At 42.2% G+C, this 18665-nt stretch overlaps 1 protein-coding gene across 1 annotated transcript in view; it reads right to left on the reverse strand.

Annotated features, from left to right (window-relative positions):
* Positions 1-1317: 1317 nt before the first annotated feature.
* Positions 1318-18665, reverse strand: part of ZC3HAV1 (zinc finger CCCH-type containing, antiviral 1) — a 50885-nt gene continuing 33537 nt past the window's right edge. Inside the window, exons 6-13 of the mRNA XM_003586006.6 lie at positions 17712-17835; positions 15693-15864; positions 13848-13968; positions 10729-10831; positions 8543-8633; positions 6861-6991; positions 6353-6483; positions 1318-4390 (exon numbers count right to left, since the gene is read on the reverse strand). Of these exons, the coding sequence (XP_003586054.1) occupies positions 4119-4390; positions 6353-6483; positions 6861-6991; positions 8543-8633; positions 10729-10831; positions 13848-13968; positions 15693-15864; positions 17712-17835 (1145 nt within the window). The 3' untranslated portion in view covers positions 1318-4118. The remainder of the gene's footprint in view (positions 4391-6352; positions 6484-6860; positions 6992-8542; positions 8634-10728; positions 10832-13847; positions 13969-15692; positions 15865-17711; positions 17836-18665) is intronic.

Raw genomic sequence — 18665 nt, forward strand, 5'->3', positions numbered from 1 at the left:
ACTTTCACTTTAATTATATCTGTGGACATGAGTTTGGGTAAACTCCAGGAGTTGGTGATGGACAGGGAGGCCTGGCATGCTGTGGTTCATGGGGTTGCAAAGGCTCAGACACAACTGAGTGACTGAACTGCACTGAACTGAATGCTACTGTATTTCCCAGGTGGCTCAGTGGTAAAGAATCAGCCTGCCAGTCTAGAAGACTCGGGTTCAATCCCTGGGTTGGGAAGATCCCCTGGAGGAGGAAGGTGCAACCTACTCCAGTATTCTAGACTGGAGAAATCCCATGGATAGAGAAGCCTGGCAGGCTACAGTCCATGGGGTCACAAAGAGTCATGCACAACTGAGCAGCACATGCTGCCATATAGATGTTTTCTGTCTCCACCCAAAGCTTTGTGATTAAAAACAAATGGTTGGGACTTCCTGGCAGTTAGGAAGTGCTAGTGCTAAGTCATTTCAGTCGTGTCCGACTCTTTGCAACCCCTCGGACTGCAGCCCGCCAGGCTCCTCTGTCCATGGGATTCTCCAGGCAAGAATACTGGAGTGGGTTGCCATTTCCTTCTCCAGGGGATCTTCCCGACCCAGGGATCGAACCCGTGTCTCTTTTGTCTCCTGCATTGGCCGGCAGGTTCTTTACCACTAGCGCCACCCGGGAAGCCCTAGAAACTGCCTGCCAGTGCAGGGCACATGGGTTCTATCCCTGGTCCGGGAAGATTACACATGGCCTGGGGCAACTAAACCCATGTGCCTAGAGCCCGTGCTCCGAAACAAGAGAAGCCAATATGATGAGCCGCCCACGCTTTCTGCAACTAGAGAAGGCACACATGCAGAACAAAGACCCAGTGTCACCAAAAATAAATAAAAATACTCCTTCCTGAAAAAAAAAGAATGGAGAAGGACTTTTGAAGGCGTTACTAATTGGACAACTCTGCTGATCATTTACATTTTAGCTGCCTCCCACTGGCCCTGTTCCCACTCCTAAGGGGTGTCAGCAGTTTCCACTGTCTCCCTCTCCCCTAAACAGAAGATGTACCAACCCACTGCGGGCTTCTCCATCACCACCACCCAGTCTTCCCCTGGCGGTATGCTAAAGGCTCCTTGGTCACTGAGTCCAGGAATGATGAAGCCGGAAGGGGCAATTCACATCCTTTAGCCGCCCCGCCCCATTGAAAAAACAGGTGCCTGCAGGTGACTATCTTTTAGGAGATACCTGGAAATAGAGCAAATACAAGCAGTGGAGCCGAAGTTAATATTTATTTTCTTGTATTAGAATCTCAAATGGAGCTGGGAGGAGAATAAGAAGAAATACAACTCAGCTACTGAATTATAAGAAGTTGAACTTTATTCAACAAATTTTATCCAGTGTATCAAGCATTCAGCTGGGTATGCAGTGTGGCACAGTGAACAAGACAGGTTGACTCAGCTCTCATGGAGCTTACACGCTAACGCAAAAAGCGGACAACTTTAAGTCAGGTGCTAAAAATGATCAAAGCAAGATGCAAAGTGTTTTAAAAACCAGGGATTTGGGAGGCAAGCATCCGATTTAATCTATAGGAGGACTCCTTATGGAGGCTAGTAAGCTAATCTAAAGATGCTAGATATTAACTGAGTGAGTCTCACTGTGGTCTTTTGGAAATTGACGACTTGTTGGTTTTGTAATAATTGAAGGCTTTTACTGGCATTGAGTGGATGTGGCTAGGGATAAGAGATGCCCCTATGGTGTATGGGTCAGTCCCATACAAAGAAGACTTATTCGGTACTCTATACGACTTCCTAAGGTCCTACTAGACAGTTATATAGGACCAATAGCTCGCCTGAAAGGATATAATTCTTTTTTTCCTCTTAGACAATCTGTCATTTGTCTTGTCCTGCTAAACTAATTTCAATTAAGATAATTTCGTTCTTCCCCTAACTACATACAGAAAAGGTATATGGTCTGTTTTAACTTACCCTAATACTGGTTCTCATTCTGGTGTCACTTATACTTCTAATCTTTCCAGTACTTCTTTATAGAAGTAGCCTCCAATCGACCCTTAAATCCAAACCTATTCATTATCAGTAAAAGTTAATATCTATTTCATGATGTCGTATAGCGTGGTCATGCTGGAGCATTTACATATTGATTTTCATTTTATCATTATTACAAACTTCTTGCCTTCTGGTTCTCCATTATAATAGTTAGGGCAATAAATTGATTTCTTAAGAAAAAAATTCATGTAGATGGTAGTATCTGAATCATCTCAGGACAGCAAAGGGGATGTTATCATACAAATTATTTGCTCTGAAAATGGTGAATAGATCTGATAAGGTTTGTGGTTGCCATCATAATGGGGGTGGGGGAGAGGGCGCTACTGGCATTTAGTATGTGAGAGCCAAGTATGCTGACTATCTTACAGTACACTGGACAGCTGCTCACAGAAAGGAATTACTCTGCACCCTATACGAATGTAGAATGTCTCCCTAGACATTCGTGTATGACCTACAGCTCGCCTGCAAGAATATAGTACTTCCTCATTATCTCCATTTCGACAATCTGTAGATTTCCTTTTTTTTTTTTTTTTTTAAGGTTTTTTAACTTTTTTTGGTCTGGTCACATGGAATATGGGATCTTGGTTCCCTGACCAGGGTTTAAACCCGTGCCCCCTGCAGTGGAAGCCTGAAGCCTTAACCTTTGGACTGCCAGGGAAGTAAGTCCCTGTTGGAGCCCTTTTAAGCCAGAGAGTTGTAGAGATCTTTGCACTGATGTAAAACCTAATATAAAATCAACTCTAATGCTAATTAATTTTTATAACATATCTGCTGGAAGTAATTATAACATGAAATGTTGGCAACTGGTATGGAATGTTGAAAATTGGAAGGAAAACCCTCATTCATAATAAGAAAGGCACTCTTGGTCCAGGCACCTCAGCTGCTCTAAAAACTGATTGTGCTACAATTCCACACAATCTGTTATATTTAGAAAAAGAAGCCCCTCGCAGGCACGAGGCTAGTTTGCGGCACTGTTCCCTTCGTTCTGATTCTGTCTCCCTAGGAAACTAACCTCACCTCCTTAGGGGGCCTGTGCTTTAGTTGAATGGCCCTAATTGCTTGGTGAGCTTCAACTAACATAGCGAACGACTACAACAGCACTCGGATTTATCAGTCGTGATTGTGTGAATCTGGTTACTGCAACTCGGTCCACTCAAAATACCAGCACTTTATATATGTCTGACCTGAAAAAAAGCCTTCTCTGTAATCATATTAGTTAGAATATAAATGTCTACTTTGCCCAAATGGGCAGTTAATTCCAGTTGGTTGCTGCGCTCTGAGCCATATTTAGCAGCTCTTTTTATTGCATTTCAGAAAGCGTCAACTTGGATGAATACCCTAAATAAACGTAGCGATAAAGAAATGCATGCCCTCAAATCAGTGTCACCACAGAGATAAGGTACAGTACTGCAGTTATGTCTTGCTAGCATTTAAATTGCCCTTACATTTCTGCCCCCCGCAACTATATTCCTATGTATTTTCCCCCAGCTTTCCACAATTTTCCAAGGCTGTACTGTCTTATGTCCTTATTTCAATAGTAATTTTTAGATTTCACTTAAATTTCCCAAATAAATTTTCTTTCAGTTTAACCAAAACAAAACCAAATCATGCAATCAATTAAGAGTAGTTGGGGGAGAAAGGTTGCAGCATTAACAGAAGTTTTAGAAGTGAGTCTTTACCGGTTACATCTAAGGTAATGAGTGATTCCCAAACTTATGACACATTTCAATCCTCTTCTTGGCTGTCAACCCCAAAAAAGTGATTTAGTTGGAGTGGTGTGTAATCTGGACAGCGGAAATTTTTTTTAAGGCTGCATGGACTGTGCAGCATGCCAGATCTTAGTTCAGGGATCGAACCCATGCCCCCTACATTGGGAGTGCGGAATCTTAACCACTGGATCACTAGGGAAGTCCCCTGGACAGTGAAGTTGTTTAGCGCTTCCCAGATGATTCAAATGTGCAGCAAAGTTTGGGAACCACTAATCCAAGGCATTTATAGGAGAGAAAACGTAAGTTTAACTATTATCTTTGTGGAAGATCGGGTCCTGTAACAAAATGGTTATGGCATCCTATATGAGGCTGTAGCCATCATTTCTAACTAATCAAGCAAGGTTTCTCTGATCTCTCTGGTTCGGTATATTCAATCACATATTCTGGGTAAATCTGATCTTTCTGAAAGATGACAAAAACAGAGGGATTCAATCTTGTATCCACACAGCTGTCATACTGCAGAGGCGGACTCCGGTAACTTGTATGGCCTTCAATGAAATTTCCAACCAGGACTCGGGCTACAAACATAACGATGTTTCTGGAATCAAACGGGCAATTTTTATGGGAACTAAAGGCATCTTTTGTGAAGTAGTTTCCTAGAAATAATCAGAAGAAAAAGGTTAAGAATTATTATAAAAGAAGGTATATAGTTATAAGATTATTTACACATAATCAGATGATAGGCATTGACCAAGTATATGTCAGCAATACCTTATTGATACTAATAACTTTCCTTTGTACTTAGGAAAATATTTATTATGCAAGTACACTTGAATACAGTGTATAACCTGACAGAATTAACAGAAACATTTGTAACTCTGCAGAATTCATAGGTACAATGTTGAGCCACTGGGTAGAATGACTAACTGTTGATATCACAGTGGTCCAGTTCATGCAAGCAAGTTGAGTTGTAACTAATAAACCAAAGATACTCCAACAAAGGCCATTTTATATTGTGTACATTTTAAGGAAGAAACATCATTTATTACTGTGCGAAGGTCTTGGGGAAAGGAAAAGGGAGAGATGAGAGATGTGACATGAGCCAACAGTTGACCCTGGCAGAGCTGGTCAGACACTCAATCTATTGTCCTCAACTACAAGACAACCTCTGATAATCACTGATATCTCCACACTCACCAGAGCAACAACCATTTCCTGACAAATTCAAATTTCCTATTTTTATTTTTATTATTGCCAAGGGAACAAAATAACCTCTTGACAAGGGTGAAAGAGAAGAGTGGAAAAGCTGGCTTAAAACTCAACATTCAAAAAACTAAGATCATGGCATCCAGTTCCATAATTTCATGGCAAATAGATGGGGAAAAAGAAACAGTAACAGATTTTATTTTCTTGGGCTCCAAAATCACTGTGGATGGTGACTGCAGCCATTAAATTAAAAGACACTTGCTCCTTGGAAGAAAAGCTATAACAAACCTAGAAAGCGCACTAAAAAGCAAAGATACCACTTTGCTGACAAAGGTCCATATAATCAAAACTATGGTTTTTCCAGTAGTCATGTATAGATGTGAGAGTTGGACCACAAAAAAGACAGCATTGAAGTATTGATGCTTTCCAATTGTGGTGCTGTAGAAAACTCTTGAGAGTCCCTTGGACTGCAAGGAAATAAAACCAATCAATTCTAAAGGAAATTAACCCTGAATATTCGTTGAAAGGACAGATGCTGAAGCTGAAGCTCTAATACTTTGGCCACCTGATGCAAAGATCTGACTCATTGGAAAAGGCCCTGATGCTGGGAAAGACTGAAGGTGGAAGAAGGGGGCAACAGAGGATGAGATGGTTGGATGACATCACTGACTCAATAGACATGAATGTGAGCAGATTTCAGAAGATAGTGGAGGACAGAGGAGCCAGACGTGCTTCGGTCCACAGGGTTGCAAAGAATCAGACATGACTTAACAACTGAACAACAGAAAATGTCTTTCTGCCCGTTGAAGGAAAGGAGCCTATATTGCAAAATCTGATATTCTGTGAAAAAACTAATTGATATTGATAAACTATTACTTGTTGCCTTAAGGTGAGTGATTCTTTGGTTTTTGTTTGGTGGGTTTCTGGATTTTGAGATGCATGAAGGAATTTAGGAACAAAAAGAAAGCCAAAAAGATTTGGTGTGACCAGCATGGCCTGTGATAGGAAAAGACCTCATCTCCATCTTTGATTGGAATCCATCAGTGGAAAGAGAAGGGATGGACATAGGTCAGGAAGAGCCATGGCCAGAACTGAGTAGCAATGGTAGACAAAGTCATCAACAAAAGAGAAGATTTTGCAAGATATATGAGGTGCTCTGGTCTCCGCACCCCACCCTTCCCATAAAACACAGAAGACAGGAAGGAAGCCGGGCTAAAGTGTAGGAATCAAGTCCCACAGTGATTTCCCACTCTAATTTGGAAATTTCAGATTAACATGAGCTTATTTTTTCTCCAGGAATGCAAAAGCCTGCAGGTACTGGTTAATACAAAATAATATATCTCATAATAGGAGAGTGTATAGTAGAGCCAAGTGTTGGCTCTACTTGTTCAGCTTCTCTATTCCATACAAACCTTTTCCATATTTGGTGTCATGACTTCCATGTAAGAGCCAGTCAAAATTATTCTTACAGATAGACGCCACGTTGCTGCGTTCTGTTGCACAAAATAGGATTTGCTCTTCTCTCTTCATCTCGTTTTTCTTGCTAATACGGAAAACGTGAGACTTAACATGGAGAACATTCCTCACCCACTCCAGTTAATAACGTAAATCCCAACTAAAGTCTAATTATCTTAAAAGTGTATTCCACCAGCTTTCAGAATGGAGCTACTAACATTAAGGCAACAGCTATAAAAAAAATAAATATATGAAAACTTTTAAATGATAGACACATGAAAGCATTTAATTGTAAAGCTAAAACTGAAACAGAGAAGTTTGAGCTTACACTATGAAAACACAACTAGAGATTGAAGAAACTGTTGACCACTAAAATAAAAAACTGAATATAAATCTTCAAAGATAGGTCTTCACTAATCCTTTCAAACTTTATGTCAAGAGAAGCCCGTTACGGTGGCCACCCACCTTTTAAAAGCCTCCAAGAGCTGTGCGTTCTGGACCTTCTTTATCTTTTCAATCTTGAAATTTCTCATGGAAGCTTTAAAATGATCACTCACTTTAGCATATTCTGGAGTATTGCTAGGGATTTCAAGCAACTGAAAGAAATTTTAAAATATGTAAATGTGAAGCAGGAAACACTTAAGGCATGATGGGGCTTCCCTTGTGGCTCGACTGGTAAAGAATCTGCCTGCAATGCGGGAGACCTGGGTTCGGTCCCTGGGTTGGGAAGATTCCCCTGGGGAAGGGAACGGCTCCCTACTCCAGTATTCTGGCCTGGAGAATTCCATGGACTGTATAGTCCATGGGGTCGCAAAGAGTCGGACACGACTGAGCGACCTTCACTTTCACTTCATGTCCCTCTGTGGGCTTCCCAGGTGGCGCTAGTGGTAAAGAACCTGCCTGCCAATGCAGGTGATCCAAGAGACTGGGAGCTCGATCCCTGGGTCAGAAAGAGCCCCTGGAGGAAGGCATGGCAACCCACTCTAGTATTCTTGCCCAGAGAATCCCGTGGACAGAGGAAACTGGAGGGCTATAGGCTATAGAGTTACAAAGAATCGGACACGACTGAAGCGACTTAGCACAGCACACGTCCATATGTGTGGCCGTCTATGCCATGGAGTATCCTTGCCAGGCCTCTGACAGCAGGTAGGATAAGCTGGCTTAGGGTTTCCACATCTGATAGTTCATTCCAGTGATGAACTAGATGGCCCAGAGCCCATCTGTTCAAGGCTAACAGAGCATTAGCCTGAAGGCAAACACTCCTCCCCGCCCCACACCCCCAGGTGTGTGATTCAGTGACCTGTGACTCACCAGTGACCTGGTGAGTTCTTTGCTTAAAGCCAGTGCAGGGGCGGAGGCAATGGAGGTACCCAAGGAGCCCAAGCAGAGTTGGCTGCACCCAAACCTAGCCTCTGATGTGGCTAAATGATCCAGGAAGAACCTTGTCCTGGGACTTCCCTGGTGATCCTGTGGTTAACAATCCGCCTGCCAATGCAGGGGACATGGGTTCAATCCTTGGTCCAGGAAGATTCCACATGCTGCAGGGCCACGTAGCCCGGCACCATAACTACTGAACTCGTGCTGAGGCCTGCATGCCCTAGAGCCCATGTTCTGCAACAGGAGAAGGCCACTGCAGTAAGAAGCTTGTGTACCACAACTAGAGATTAGCCCCTGCTCACTGCAACTAGAGAAAACTGACAACAAAGACCCAGCACAGCCAAAAATAAATAACTAAATAAAATTTTTAAAAAAAGAGTCGCCCCAACCAGGTAAGCTGAGGCCCACTTTGAGTCCCATAGAAACCTGCTTTTTAACTCCAATTAATGAACAAGTTGCTCTTACTGTGAGTTCCAGTTTGCTCATCTGTAAGGTAGAAAAGCAAATATCTATTTTACAAGTTTGTCATGAGCATCTGTCCCAAGCAGATCGTGTGCGCCAGAACTCTGGAAACAGTGAGGTGCCCTTCTACTTTGGGAAAGTGGCACGTGACACAGTCACCATTTGGATGTTAGCCTTTGAATCTCGTTTCAAGAGTTTTGCAGAAATGATTCATTCACTCATTCATTCATTCAACTAAACACATTTGTAGCAAAGTACTTTGTTTCATCTTTAAATAATTCACCCAGTACAAAGTAAAAAGCAAGTACCTCAAAGCCATTCGAGCCTGGGACGCTTGTGTCCGGTTGGGGAAGATATATATTGATGAAAGGTTCTGATGAGGTCTGCCCCTGCTGAGGGCTGGAAACAAGAGAGAGAAAGAAATTCATCTGGCTCCCTGTTTGATACACCCAAGTGATTTTCTTTGCTTAACTTCAACTAAGCTGAGGTTCCTCTGGGAATTTCCTAAGTCCTAATGTGTTAGCATTAAGTAAGGCTAGGGGACTTCCCTGGTGGTCCAATGGTTAGGAATCCATGCTTCCAATACAAGGGGCACATGAGTTTGATCCCTGGTGGGAGAACTAAGATCCCATGTGCCTTGTGTTGTGTTAGTCACTCAGTCATATCCAACTCTTTGCGACCCAACGGACTGCAGCCCACCAGGCTCCTCGGTCCATAGGATTCTCCAGGCATAGCCAAAAAGTAATATTAAAAAAAAGTAAGTTTGTCTTACAGCTTCTCTTCCAAATGATAAATATTTAAATACTTTAGTGGTATAGGGAAAAGAATCCTGCCTTTCCTGTATGAACTGTATTTCAGGAAGAGTAACCATACATTTGAGGGTTCTCCACCCTCAAATAGAGAACCCCTAACATGTACATCAGAGAAGGCAATGGCAACCCACTCCAGTACTCTTGCCTGGAAAATCCCTTGGACAGAGGAGCCTGGTGGGCTGCAGTCCATGGGGTTGCTAAGAGTCGGACACGACTGAGCGACTTCACTTTCACTTTTATGCATTGGAGAAAGAAATGGCAACCCACTCCAGTGTTCTTGCCTGGAGAATCCCAGGGACAGGGGAGCCTAGTGGGCTGCCGTCTCTGGGGTCGCACAGAGTCAGACATGACTGAAGCGACTTAGCAGCAACATGTACATAGGGGTTTATCACATAATTTTCTTTAAGTTTGATATTTTCCATTTTGAGAACATTACATTTTAAAAAATGCTTTAAGGAAAAAACTCTTTAAAAACCTCCTTTCATAAAATGAAAATTCTTTTGGAATGAAAGAAGCTGGCCCCAGTTTATATGTTAAGCTCTGATTTTCATACTGTACTAGTATAGTACAAAACATTCAATATGTTGTAAGGAGCTCATCAAAAATGCTATCGTTCACTTCTCTTCAGATTGTCCAGAGTAGCACTCACAGCCTTTATTCTATCCTAAAGCCATGTGTCTCCTCTGGGTTTGTCATAGCAGGATTTAAGCTCAGTTCAGTTCAGTCAATCAGTTGTGTCTGACTCTTTGTGACCCCATGGACTGCAGCACACCAGGCTGCCCGGTCCATCACCAACTCCCAAAGCTTGCTCAAACTCACATCCATGGAGTTGGTGATGCCATCAACCATCTCATCCTCTGTCGTCCCCTTCTCCTCCTGCCTTCTATCTTTCCCAGCATCTCGGTCTTTTCCAATGAGACAGTTCTTCACATCAGGTGGCCAAAGTATTGGATTCAAGCTACTTCTTTCCACAAACACCCACAAACAGTTTTCTCAGTTCATTTTGTTTTATATTTATTTATTTGGATGCACCAAATAGCCGCGGCATGCAGGATCTTTAGCTGTGGCATGTGGGATCTTGTCCCCGGACCAGGGATCAAACCGAGGTCCCTGCAGTGGGAGCATGAAGTCCTAGCCACTGGACCACCAGAGAAGTCCCAGCACTGTCGTTTTGACTGGGTTTCTATGAGCAGACAGAGCTGTCACACTGAATCCCTTAGCAAAATTTCCTTTAAAAATGCATTTTCATCAACTTTATCTTTCCTCAAAGGCTTTACCAGGCAGCTGCTACATCCCTTTTTTCTCTCCATTTCTCCCTCAAACCCCCACCCCCTGTAAATCCATTCCACAAAACTAAAGATACTCAGAAGAACCCAGAACAGAACAAAAACCCAGTAACTGTGCATCTGATTCTTTCCTAGGCACAGCCAGCCATTCTCAGCTGAAGAAACTGAACCCAGAGTAAGAGGTCTGCTCAAAGTCCCCCGTGAATCTGAGGAAAAGACAAAGTTCCTACTCTAGAATGCTTTTAGTCACACTGTACTACTTGGTCAGTACCTTACTCATAGTTAAAGCAAAAGGAAATTGCAGTGTTATGTGAGCATGAACATTTCAGAAAACAGGGTCCAGATTCATGAGTGACTCAAACATTGCAACGTGTGCCAGCAAGCACAGACACTCACTCTTGTCTGCGTTTCACCTGCTCCACGTCCCAGTAAGACACAAACGTCGGCCTTCTGATGACATCCTTTTGGGTCTTGGAAGCTATATTTGTCTGAATCATCCCTTCAGACAGAAAAACAAAGAGAAAACACAAATCATGAATTGGTCCTAGGAAATGATTTATCTTTATTTTTCAGAGACTACTAACATAGCTAGTATTCATGACTCAACTATACATGCATGAATCGAGAAAATCCTTTCAGATGGAAACCGCTCATGATAAAAATGAATATCCTTCACTGGCCTTAGTATAAGATCCAGAAAACAAAGAGGTACATGGGCAAATTGCAGTTAATCAAATCTTTCAATCAAAGTCAGGTGGGAAAGGGAACTAGGGCAGCCAGATTACGTCACCCATGACCACTGGCCTCAACCAGGCATCAGTGATTATGAGTTGGAACATGGTAGGTATATTTTGAAAGTATTTTCCTACCTCAAATGTGAAATGTTAGTTTTAATTCATGCATGTTGTATACCTGGGTCTACACTGCAGCATGAGTTCTTTAAAAAGTAAATCATCATACATTGTGAATAAAAGCATAAAATGGCACAACCACTTTGGAAAAGAATTTGGAAGCTTCTTACCAAGTTAAACATACACTACCTATACAATCCAACAAATCCACTCCTTACTATTTATCCAAGAGAAATCTACATCCACACAAAGATTTGCATTTCAATGTGCCTAGTATCATTATAATAAGCAAAATGTGAAAACAATCCAAATATCCATCAACAAATGAATGGTTAAACAAACCATGGTATATCCATGCAATGGAATATTACTCAGCAACGAAAAAGGACCGCTTTACATGCAATAATATAGATGAGTGAAAAACAGTATTCTGAGAGGAGTCAACCATATGAAGAGTACACACCACAAAGTTCTATTATATCAAGTTCTAGAATAGATTAAACTAAATTATAGTGACAGAAAGTAAATTGGCTGCAGAGGGGAGACTGACCACAAAGGAGCATGAAAAAACTTTCTGGATTGATGGGAATGTTCTAGATCTTGATTAGGATAGCAGCTGCATGCATTTGTCAGTACTCATCCAACTAGACACTTAAAATGGATATACCTGATGGTAGCAATTATGCCTCACCATAGGTTTACATCCACACCAACAAAACAAACAACAAGGAAAAGAGCAATCAGATCCTGCCACAACTCTGCTCAAAGCCTTCTGGACGTTTCCAGCTTGTAAAATATTTAAGTTTCAATGTCTACTCTCAGCTCTTACACACGTTCCTGCCACATGCATGGGCTGCCCATTCCCTTCCAAAGTGTCCTCCTCAGATAAAAGCAGGCACCCTCCCACGAGCCCTCCATTCTCTTGCAGATTCATCACATTGCTTCATCTTTCCTGTAGCTGTTATTCTTTTCTGAAGGTGCCTGGTTTGCCAGCATTCCTATTAGTGCCTGGCAACAGAGCTCAAATACTAGTTTAATGAACAAGAGCATATTAGAAATAGAAAGGAAATAGTCTGGAATGCTGAAAACTTCTCTGGACTGGCTTCTATGAACCAAGGGAACAAATATATGGGATTAAAATTTCTCCAGATTCAGGAACAAGATATATTGGTTTTCATCTCTCCACCACCTTTTTAAACAGTCAGAACAATAGAATACCACTGCAAAAAAAAAGTTTTAATTTAAGTCCATTTTTAATTTGACGACCCAACAGAAGAAATTTTTACTTTCGTCCACTGCTTTCTAGTCTTGGTTCATATGCACACATTGTTGCACTTACCACACACATTAAATTTTTTAAAAAATTCATTCCTGAAAAAAATATTTATCTCTGTTTTAATTACAGAAACATAAACTTGGGGTTTGGCCTTCTTCACTTAACAATATCAAATTTTGCTTTTACAGCACAGTTTTCACAATCATAATTTTTAGCAACTACCTAATACCCCACTGAAATGTACTACTTTTATGTGTTCAGTCACAATCCTACCGGTACACAGGCTATTCCTATTTGTTAGTACTATAAGGAGGCTTTAATAAAGACCTTTATTTCTATAGCTTATTTTTTTTCTTGTGAATTATTTCCTTAGAAAGATTCCTGATAATAAAAAAGTAAGCATATTTGAATATCTCTTGATACGTACTGCCAGGATGCTTTCCACAGTAGTTAGTAAATGCTCCCTCAAAGCTCTGTGACTTGGGGTCTTCCCTGACGGTCCAGTGGTTAAGACCCTGCACTTCCAATGTGTGGGGCACAAGTTCAATCCCTAACTGGGGAGCTAAGCTCCCACATCCCACATGGCACAGCGAAAAAAAAAAAGAAAAAGAACGAAAAGTTATGTGACTTAACACAGTAACTGGTACAGGGTCCAAATCTCGGGTACCACCTGGGAATGTCAAGGAGCTGAAAAAGTCTCTTTCATCTCTTTCAAAGCATCTATGAGGATAGTCCTGAAAGGGCACATATCTGACCATATACAGGGCTGGCGGGGGTGCAGAGGTGGGGAGTGGGATTTGGGGGCAGGGGGACACAGAGGCAGCCCATGGGACACTACATTCTGCGGGAGAACAGTTTCTGCCCTGGTTTCTTACTAAACACAACAGGCAGACAGGCAGAAGGTAACCAAATCTTTCTATGGGGGCTCCAGTAAACATGGCAGAATGCAAAGTCTTTAGAAAAGGTGACGGATAAAAGCACTGACCTAGATGACGAAGCCTAAGAGGAGCAGCATGGGTCTAAAATTCTGAAGGACCCACAGTCCCAAGGTCTCTCCTGTAGTTGTTAACACCTAAATCTGTGTCAGGGAAGCAGCCCACCTAGAATAAGAAACTTAGAATGGCAGAACCAGAAGTGTCCACAGAGACCATGTAATCCAATCCTCCCCGGTTTACAGGGTGCCAGGTGCTGCTCCCAGCTCCTGTGTGTCACAGTCAAGGCTTAGAGCACAGCCCTCTGACTGCCATCGGCTCCCACCCACTGGTCCTGCCGTGCTAGAAAGAACCTGGTCCCGAGTGCAGCGTCCCCATGGCTCTATTCCCACTCCCCCACGGATGCCACAGGCCAGACTGAAAAGACAGGCACCGCTCCCAAATGCAGACACTTACCTTGAAAACTCAGCTCGTAGTTTCGTGAACCCGCCTGAAACGGCACAATTCCCCTCGGACAGGATAGAAAAAGAGACTCCAGGTATGAAGAGTCAATGCTCGAAATTTGCTCATTGTCTTTCTATTAAAAATAAAAAGGTAAAAACTTCAGGATAGGCTTTTAAGAAATTTCTATCATGATATCTTATGTAACTTTATTTCAGCTCTGGGATTTGAACAGGAATGCATCCTGCCACCCAAACCAGATTGTAAAGGATTCCTGGTGGGGGCAAGTCAACACCCTTCTGTAGTCTCCACTGTACGGGGTCTATGCTACTGAAACTGACGATACCCTAGGTGGAGGCCTGAAAAATAGAGCTGTTTTGCAATAGTCCTTTCACATAGTCCATAAAATATGACCCAAGTGTACAGAGCAACTTGTACCCAATACAAGATGTCTAACCGAACCCAAAACGTCATGAAGTAGACCATCACAGCTATCGTCTCATCACACAATGATAAAGAACAGTCTAAAGCTGGAAAGAAGGCACATAAAACTCCAACAGGTGCATCGTTATTTAGCTGCTAAGTCATGACTCTTTGCCACCCCATGGGCTGTAGCCCACCACTCTCCTCTGTTCATGGGTTTCCCAGGCAAGAATACTGGAGTGGGTTGCCATTTCCTTCTCCATCCTATAGGTGTATCGCTGTCCAAATGAGAGGGCCGGGGTAAGGAACACCCCCAAAATGTAAAGATATAATCTCCAGCCATCTCCAGGACCTTCCTCTAGCCCTGCCCTCACTGAACTCCAGTTCTGAACGAGAGCCTTCAATTACATATTCTCCAAGACTTGAATTTATACCTCAGTTTCAGCAACCAGGTCTTGTTACTTTTGCCTTGGGCCTACATGACAGCCTTGATTTTGGCTTTCTAGAGCTATGGCTCGCCCTCACCTTGGGCAATTCCTTCAGGGCATGCACTCCTGCCCCTCAAGGCACGCTACTAAGCTTGACTGTGTGCTGCATGCTAAGTCGCTTCAGTTGTGTCTGACTCTTTGTGACCCTATGGACTGTAGCCCACCAGGCTCCTACTGGAGCAGTTTGCCATTTCCTTCTCCAGGGTATCTTCCCAACCCAGGGATCGAACCTGCATCTCTGGCATCTCCTGCATTGGCAGACAGGTTCTCTACCACTAAACTATCTGGGAAGCCCCAGGGATCTTGTAATAGATTGTGTTTCTTTGATTGCTTTGGCAGCTTGGGAGCTCAGAACCAAATGTATGGCCCAGCAACTTATGCTGAGATATCCTCATCCCTTTTTTGTCTTTGGCTTCATTTCCATTTATTGCTTTTCTTTTCTCTTTCTCATCACTCCAATTTCATTGCCTACTTTAGCTACCTCCCTCTCTGTTTAATCATCTGAATCAAAAGGGAAAAGGCACACTAGACAGAACCTCTGCCTGTCTAAATTTCTCTCCCCTATTACTATGTCCCCGTGTTCAGACTTACAGGTGTAAGTCTTCCGATTTCTCAGTCTTGCCTACTTTTCTGGCTGAAAGGGGTAGTCTCTGCCCATTTATATACTAGTACATAGAAAGCTATCTCAAGGTTCTGCCACAGTCCCTGATAATGAGGAAAGAGGGATATTTGACTGGCTCGTATATCAAGGAGTTTCTTAAAAATAGTTATAATGTTTTATAATGCAATTGGAATACATGCTTGCCGAGTATAATACAAAAAAACACCACTTTCTCTACCACATCCATGTTCCATGGGTAATCACACTGGTGTCAGACACTGTACCACTAGATTCTTCTGAAGTTGTCAAGTTTATACAAGAGTGTCCACAAAAAGGAACGGCACTCACCTTCTCCCCATATGGAACCCATTTAGTTCCGTTCCTCCAGTACCAAATCCATTTTGTGGTCAAGAGAGAACTGGGCGGCTGTGTGACGGATGAAGGTGTGGAGATACGTCGGACAGGATTAAAATCACAAATCATCTTCTGGAAATTGATGTTATAAGTGCGAACAGAAACGCTGAGAGGGAAAAGCTTAGCATTAATAAAATGCTTCACTGAAGCAAAATGCTTCTGTTTTCTCTACTCTGGTCTTCTTAATAAGAGGGCAGAATTAAAAACTGAGAGTTGAAAGTGGTCTCTGAATTCCCTTTATACAGCTTACGGTCTTACACACAAAAGAAAAAACTGAAATACAGAGAGGTAAGGCAACCTGCCACATATTTAATGGTATCGCAGAATGGGTTCTTCCCTCAAAAAATATTCCCAAAAGAAATCAAATGATTGGCTCAATGTCAGAAACTCTGAAACTCACAATAGGTCAGTTTTTTCAATTATTACACATTATTTAAATAGTTGGGCTTCCCTGGTGGCGAAGGCTTATAAAGAACTGCTTTCAATGCAGGAGACTGGGATTCAGTCCCTGGGTCAGGAAGATCCCCTGGCGAAGGGAATGGCTATCCACTCCAGTATCCTTGCCTAGAGAATTCCATTATCAAAGCGTAGTTCGAGATCTTTTCAAGGAGTCAGCAAGGTCAAAGTTACTTTCATAATAATATTAGGACATTATCCACCTTTTTCACTTTCATACCCTCACAAGTACACAGTGGAGTTTTTCAAGGCTACACAATGTTTGATTTCACAATAAAGAGATTTGCAAAAATATAAAACATTGTCATTCTATTCAGTGAATTTGGTTTGGTTTGGTTTTGGAAAAGTTATTTTTATAGCTATACTTACATACATTTATGTATGCATGTAACTATATATAATTATCTAAAAATGTTATGTTAACACGAATGAGTTTATTATCATTATTTTTAATGAATCAATAATTTTTCTCAGTTGTGATTTTTAACATGGTAAATATCCATAGCTATAAATCCACATAAACTGAAATCTCTGGGATCCTCAGTACATTTTAAGAGTATCAAAGGCTCCGGAAACCAAAAAGTTTGAGAGTTACTGCTCTACAAAATACCTCCTAGATCAGCGATGTTCAACCAGGAGTGATATCAGACCCAGGAAACACTGACAATGTCAAAAGATATTTTTGTTTCTCGCAACTGGCATGTGGTGGGTAGACACCAGGGATGATGCTAAAATACTCCAGCAAACCAAAGAATTATTTGGGCCCCAAAGTCAATAGCGTTAAGGTCGAAAAACCCTGCTTCAGATTTACCTGCTGGGGGAAACAAAACAGCTGACACCACCCTCTAGTGGCAAAATGCAGCAACACACCCTCCACCAGAAAGTCACTAAATTTGAACAGGGTGACAAGTCCTTATTTTCCTTCCTAAAGTATTTCCTTATAAAGTAGGATGCAGCTTATAAATATGGCCATGGGTAGTATCACCCATATCAGCCCTAACAGAAACAGAAATATAAAGTAGCCTTTTAGAAATCTCCAGGATAGAGAAAATAGCAAATATAGAGGCAGGTATAAAATGCTGAAGTATGTAACAAAATTCTGCCTTAGAACTATATGAAATGACTCAAATCATTTTCTCAAACAATGAGATTAAGCCAAAGGCTCTTCTGAGCTCATAGGTTTGCAAACCAACCTATGCATTTTTGTTGTTCAGATACATATTAACTGAACAAATATTTGTGTCCCTGTTTATTTCACCTGAGTTAGCAAATATTCCCAGAGTCCCTCGTATTAGCCAGGCTCTGGGTGACTTCAAACCTGCCCCACTTATTCCTTTATCTTTATTAACTCAGAAGTCATTTGCCATTTTAATCTCAAGAGTTAACCTGAATGGGATTCTGAAGGAAAACTGTTTTTTCTTCTTCCCATTAGCACAGCACTAGGCTCTCCTTTGATGATGTTGTAGATTTCACAAGCCAGACCTGCCACCAACTTACCTGCAGTTTTTGGGGTCACAAAAGGCCTTCTCAATATCCTCCATGAACGGAAGGTCCACCCAGCTGTTTGCAAGTAACATCTGCCACCGGTAGGGCAGGTGGAAATGAACTTTGTTGCAGCTCTCTACAAAGAGAGAAAAGAGGTCTAAGCAATTCGACCAAGTTCACTGCTGACTCTCCCCATGAAGGCCTGCCTTTCTCACCCTACCAGCCCTGTAGGCACATTTTCCAGCTACACCTGTGCTCATGCCAGCCCCTACCTGCATCGTGTCAAGCCCCTCTCTCCACATTCATTTACTACCCACATAGACTCGTCAGAAAACAAAATTCTCCACTCCCCCAAAAGCTATGTTCAGTTCAATTCAGTCGCTCAGTTGTGTCCAAGTCTTTGCGACCCATGGACTGCAGCACGCCAGGCTTCCCTGTCCATCATCAACTCCCAGAGCTTGCTCAAACTCAAGTCCATTGAGTTGGTGATACCACCCAACCATCTCATCCTCTGTTGTCCCCTTCTCCTCTCACCTTCAAAAAAAGAACCATATTACCCACATGGAAATCTGAGGTCATTAGAAATTTACAATTATCCTTTCTGCTGCTGCTGCTGCTAAGTTGCTTCAGTCTAGATGGCAGCCTACCAGGCTCCTCCGTCCCTGGGATTCTCCAGGCAAGAACACTGGAGTAGGTTGCCATTTCCTTCTCCAATTATCCTTTCTGCACCTCCCTCTATATGCTTTTATTGAGACAAACTGCTCTCTATTGGAGGCAACTGCCTGTCTGTTTTCAAGGAAGCCCTGGCCTAGAATTCATCTCTTCCGGAATTCCCTCACTGATCTTGTGCTCTTCTGACCTGACTTGTGTTTTATGTTCCCTCAACCAGTGCTCTAGACACACTTTGTGCTTTATTAGTTCTCTAATTTGTGGATGTTCTGTTTGTTTTGGGCCACACTGCACAGC

Source organism: Bos taurus, chromosome 4 (assembly GCF_002263795.3).
Source record: "Bos taurus isolate L1 Dominette 01449 registration number 42190680 breed Hereford chromosome 4, ARS-UCD2.0, whole genome shotgun sequence".
Taxonomy (NCBI): Eukaryota; Metazoa; Chordata; class Mammalia; order Artiodactyla; family Bovidae; genus Bos; species Bos taurus.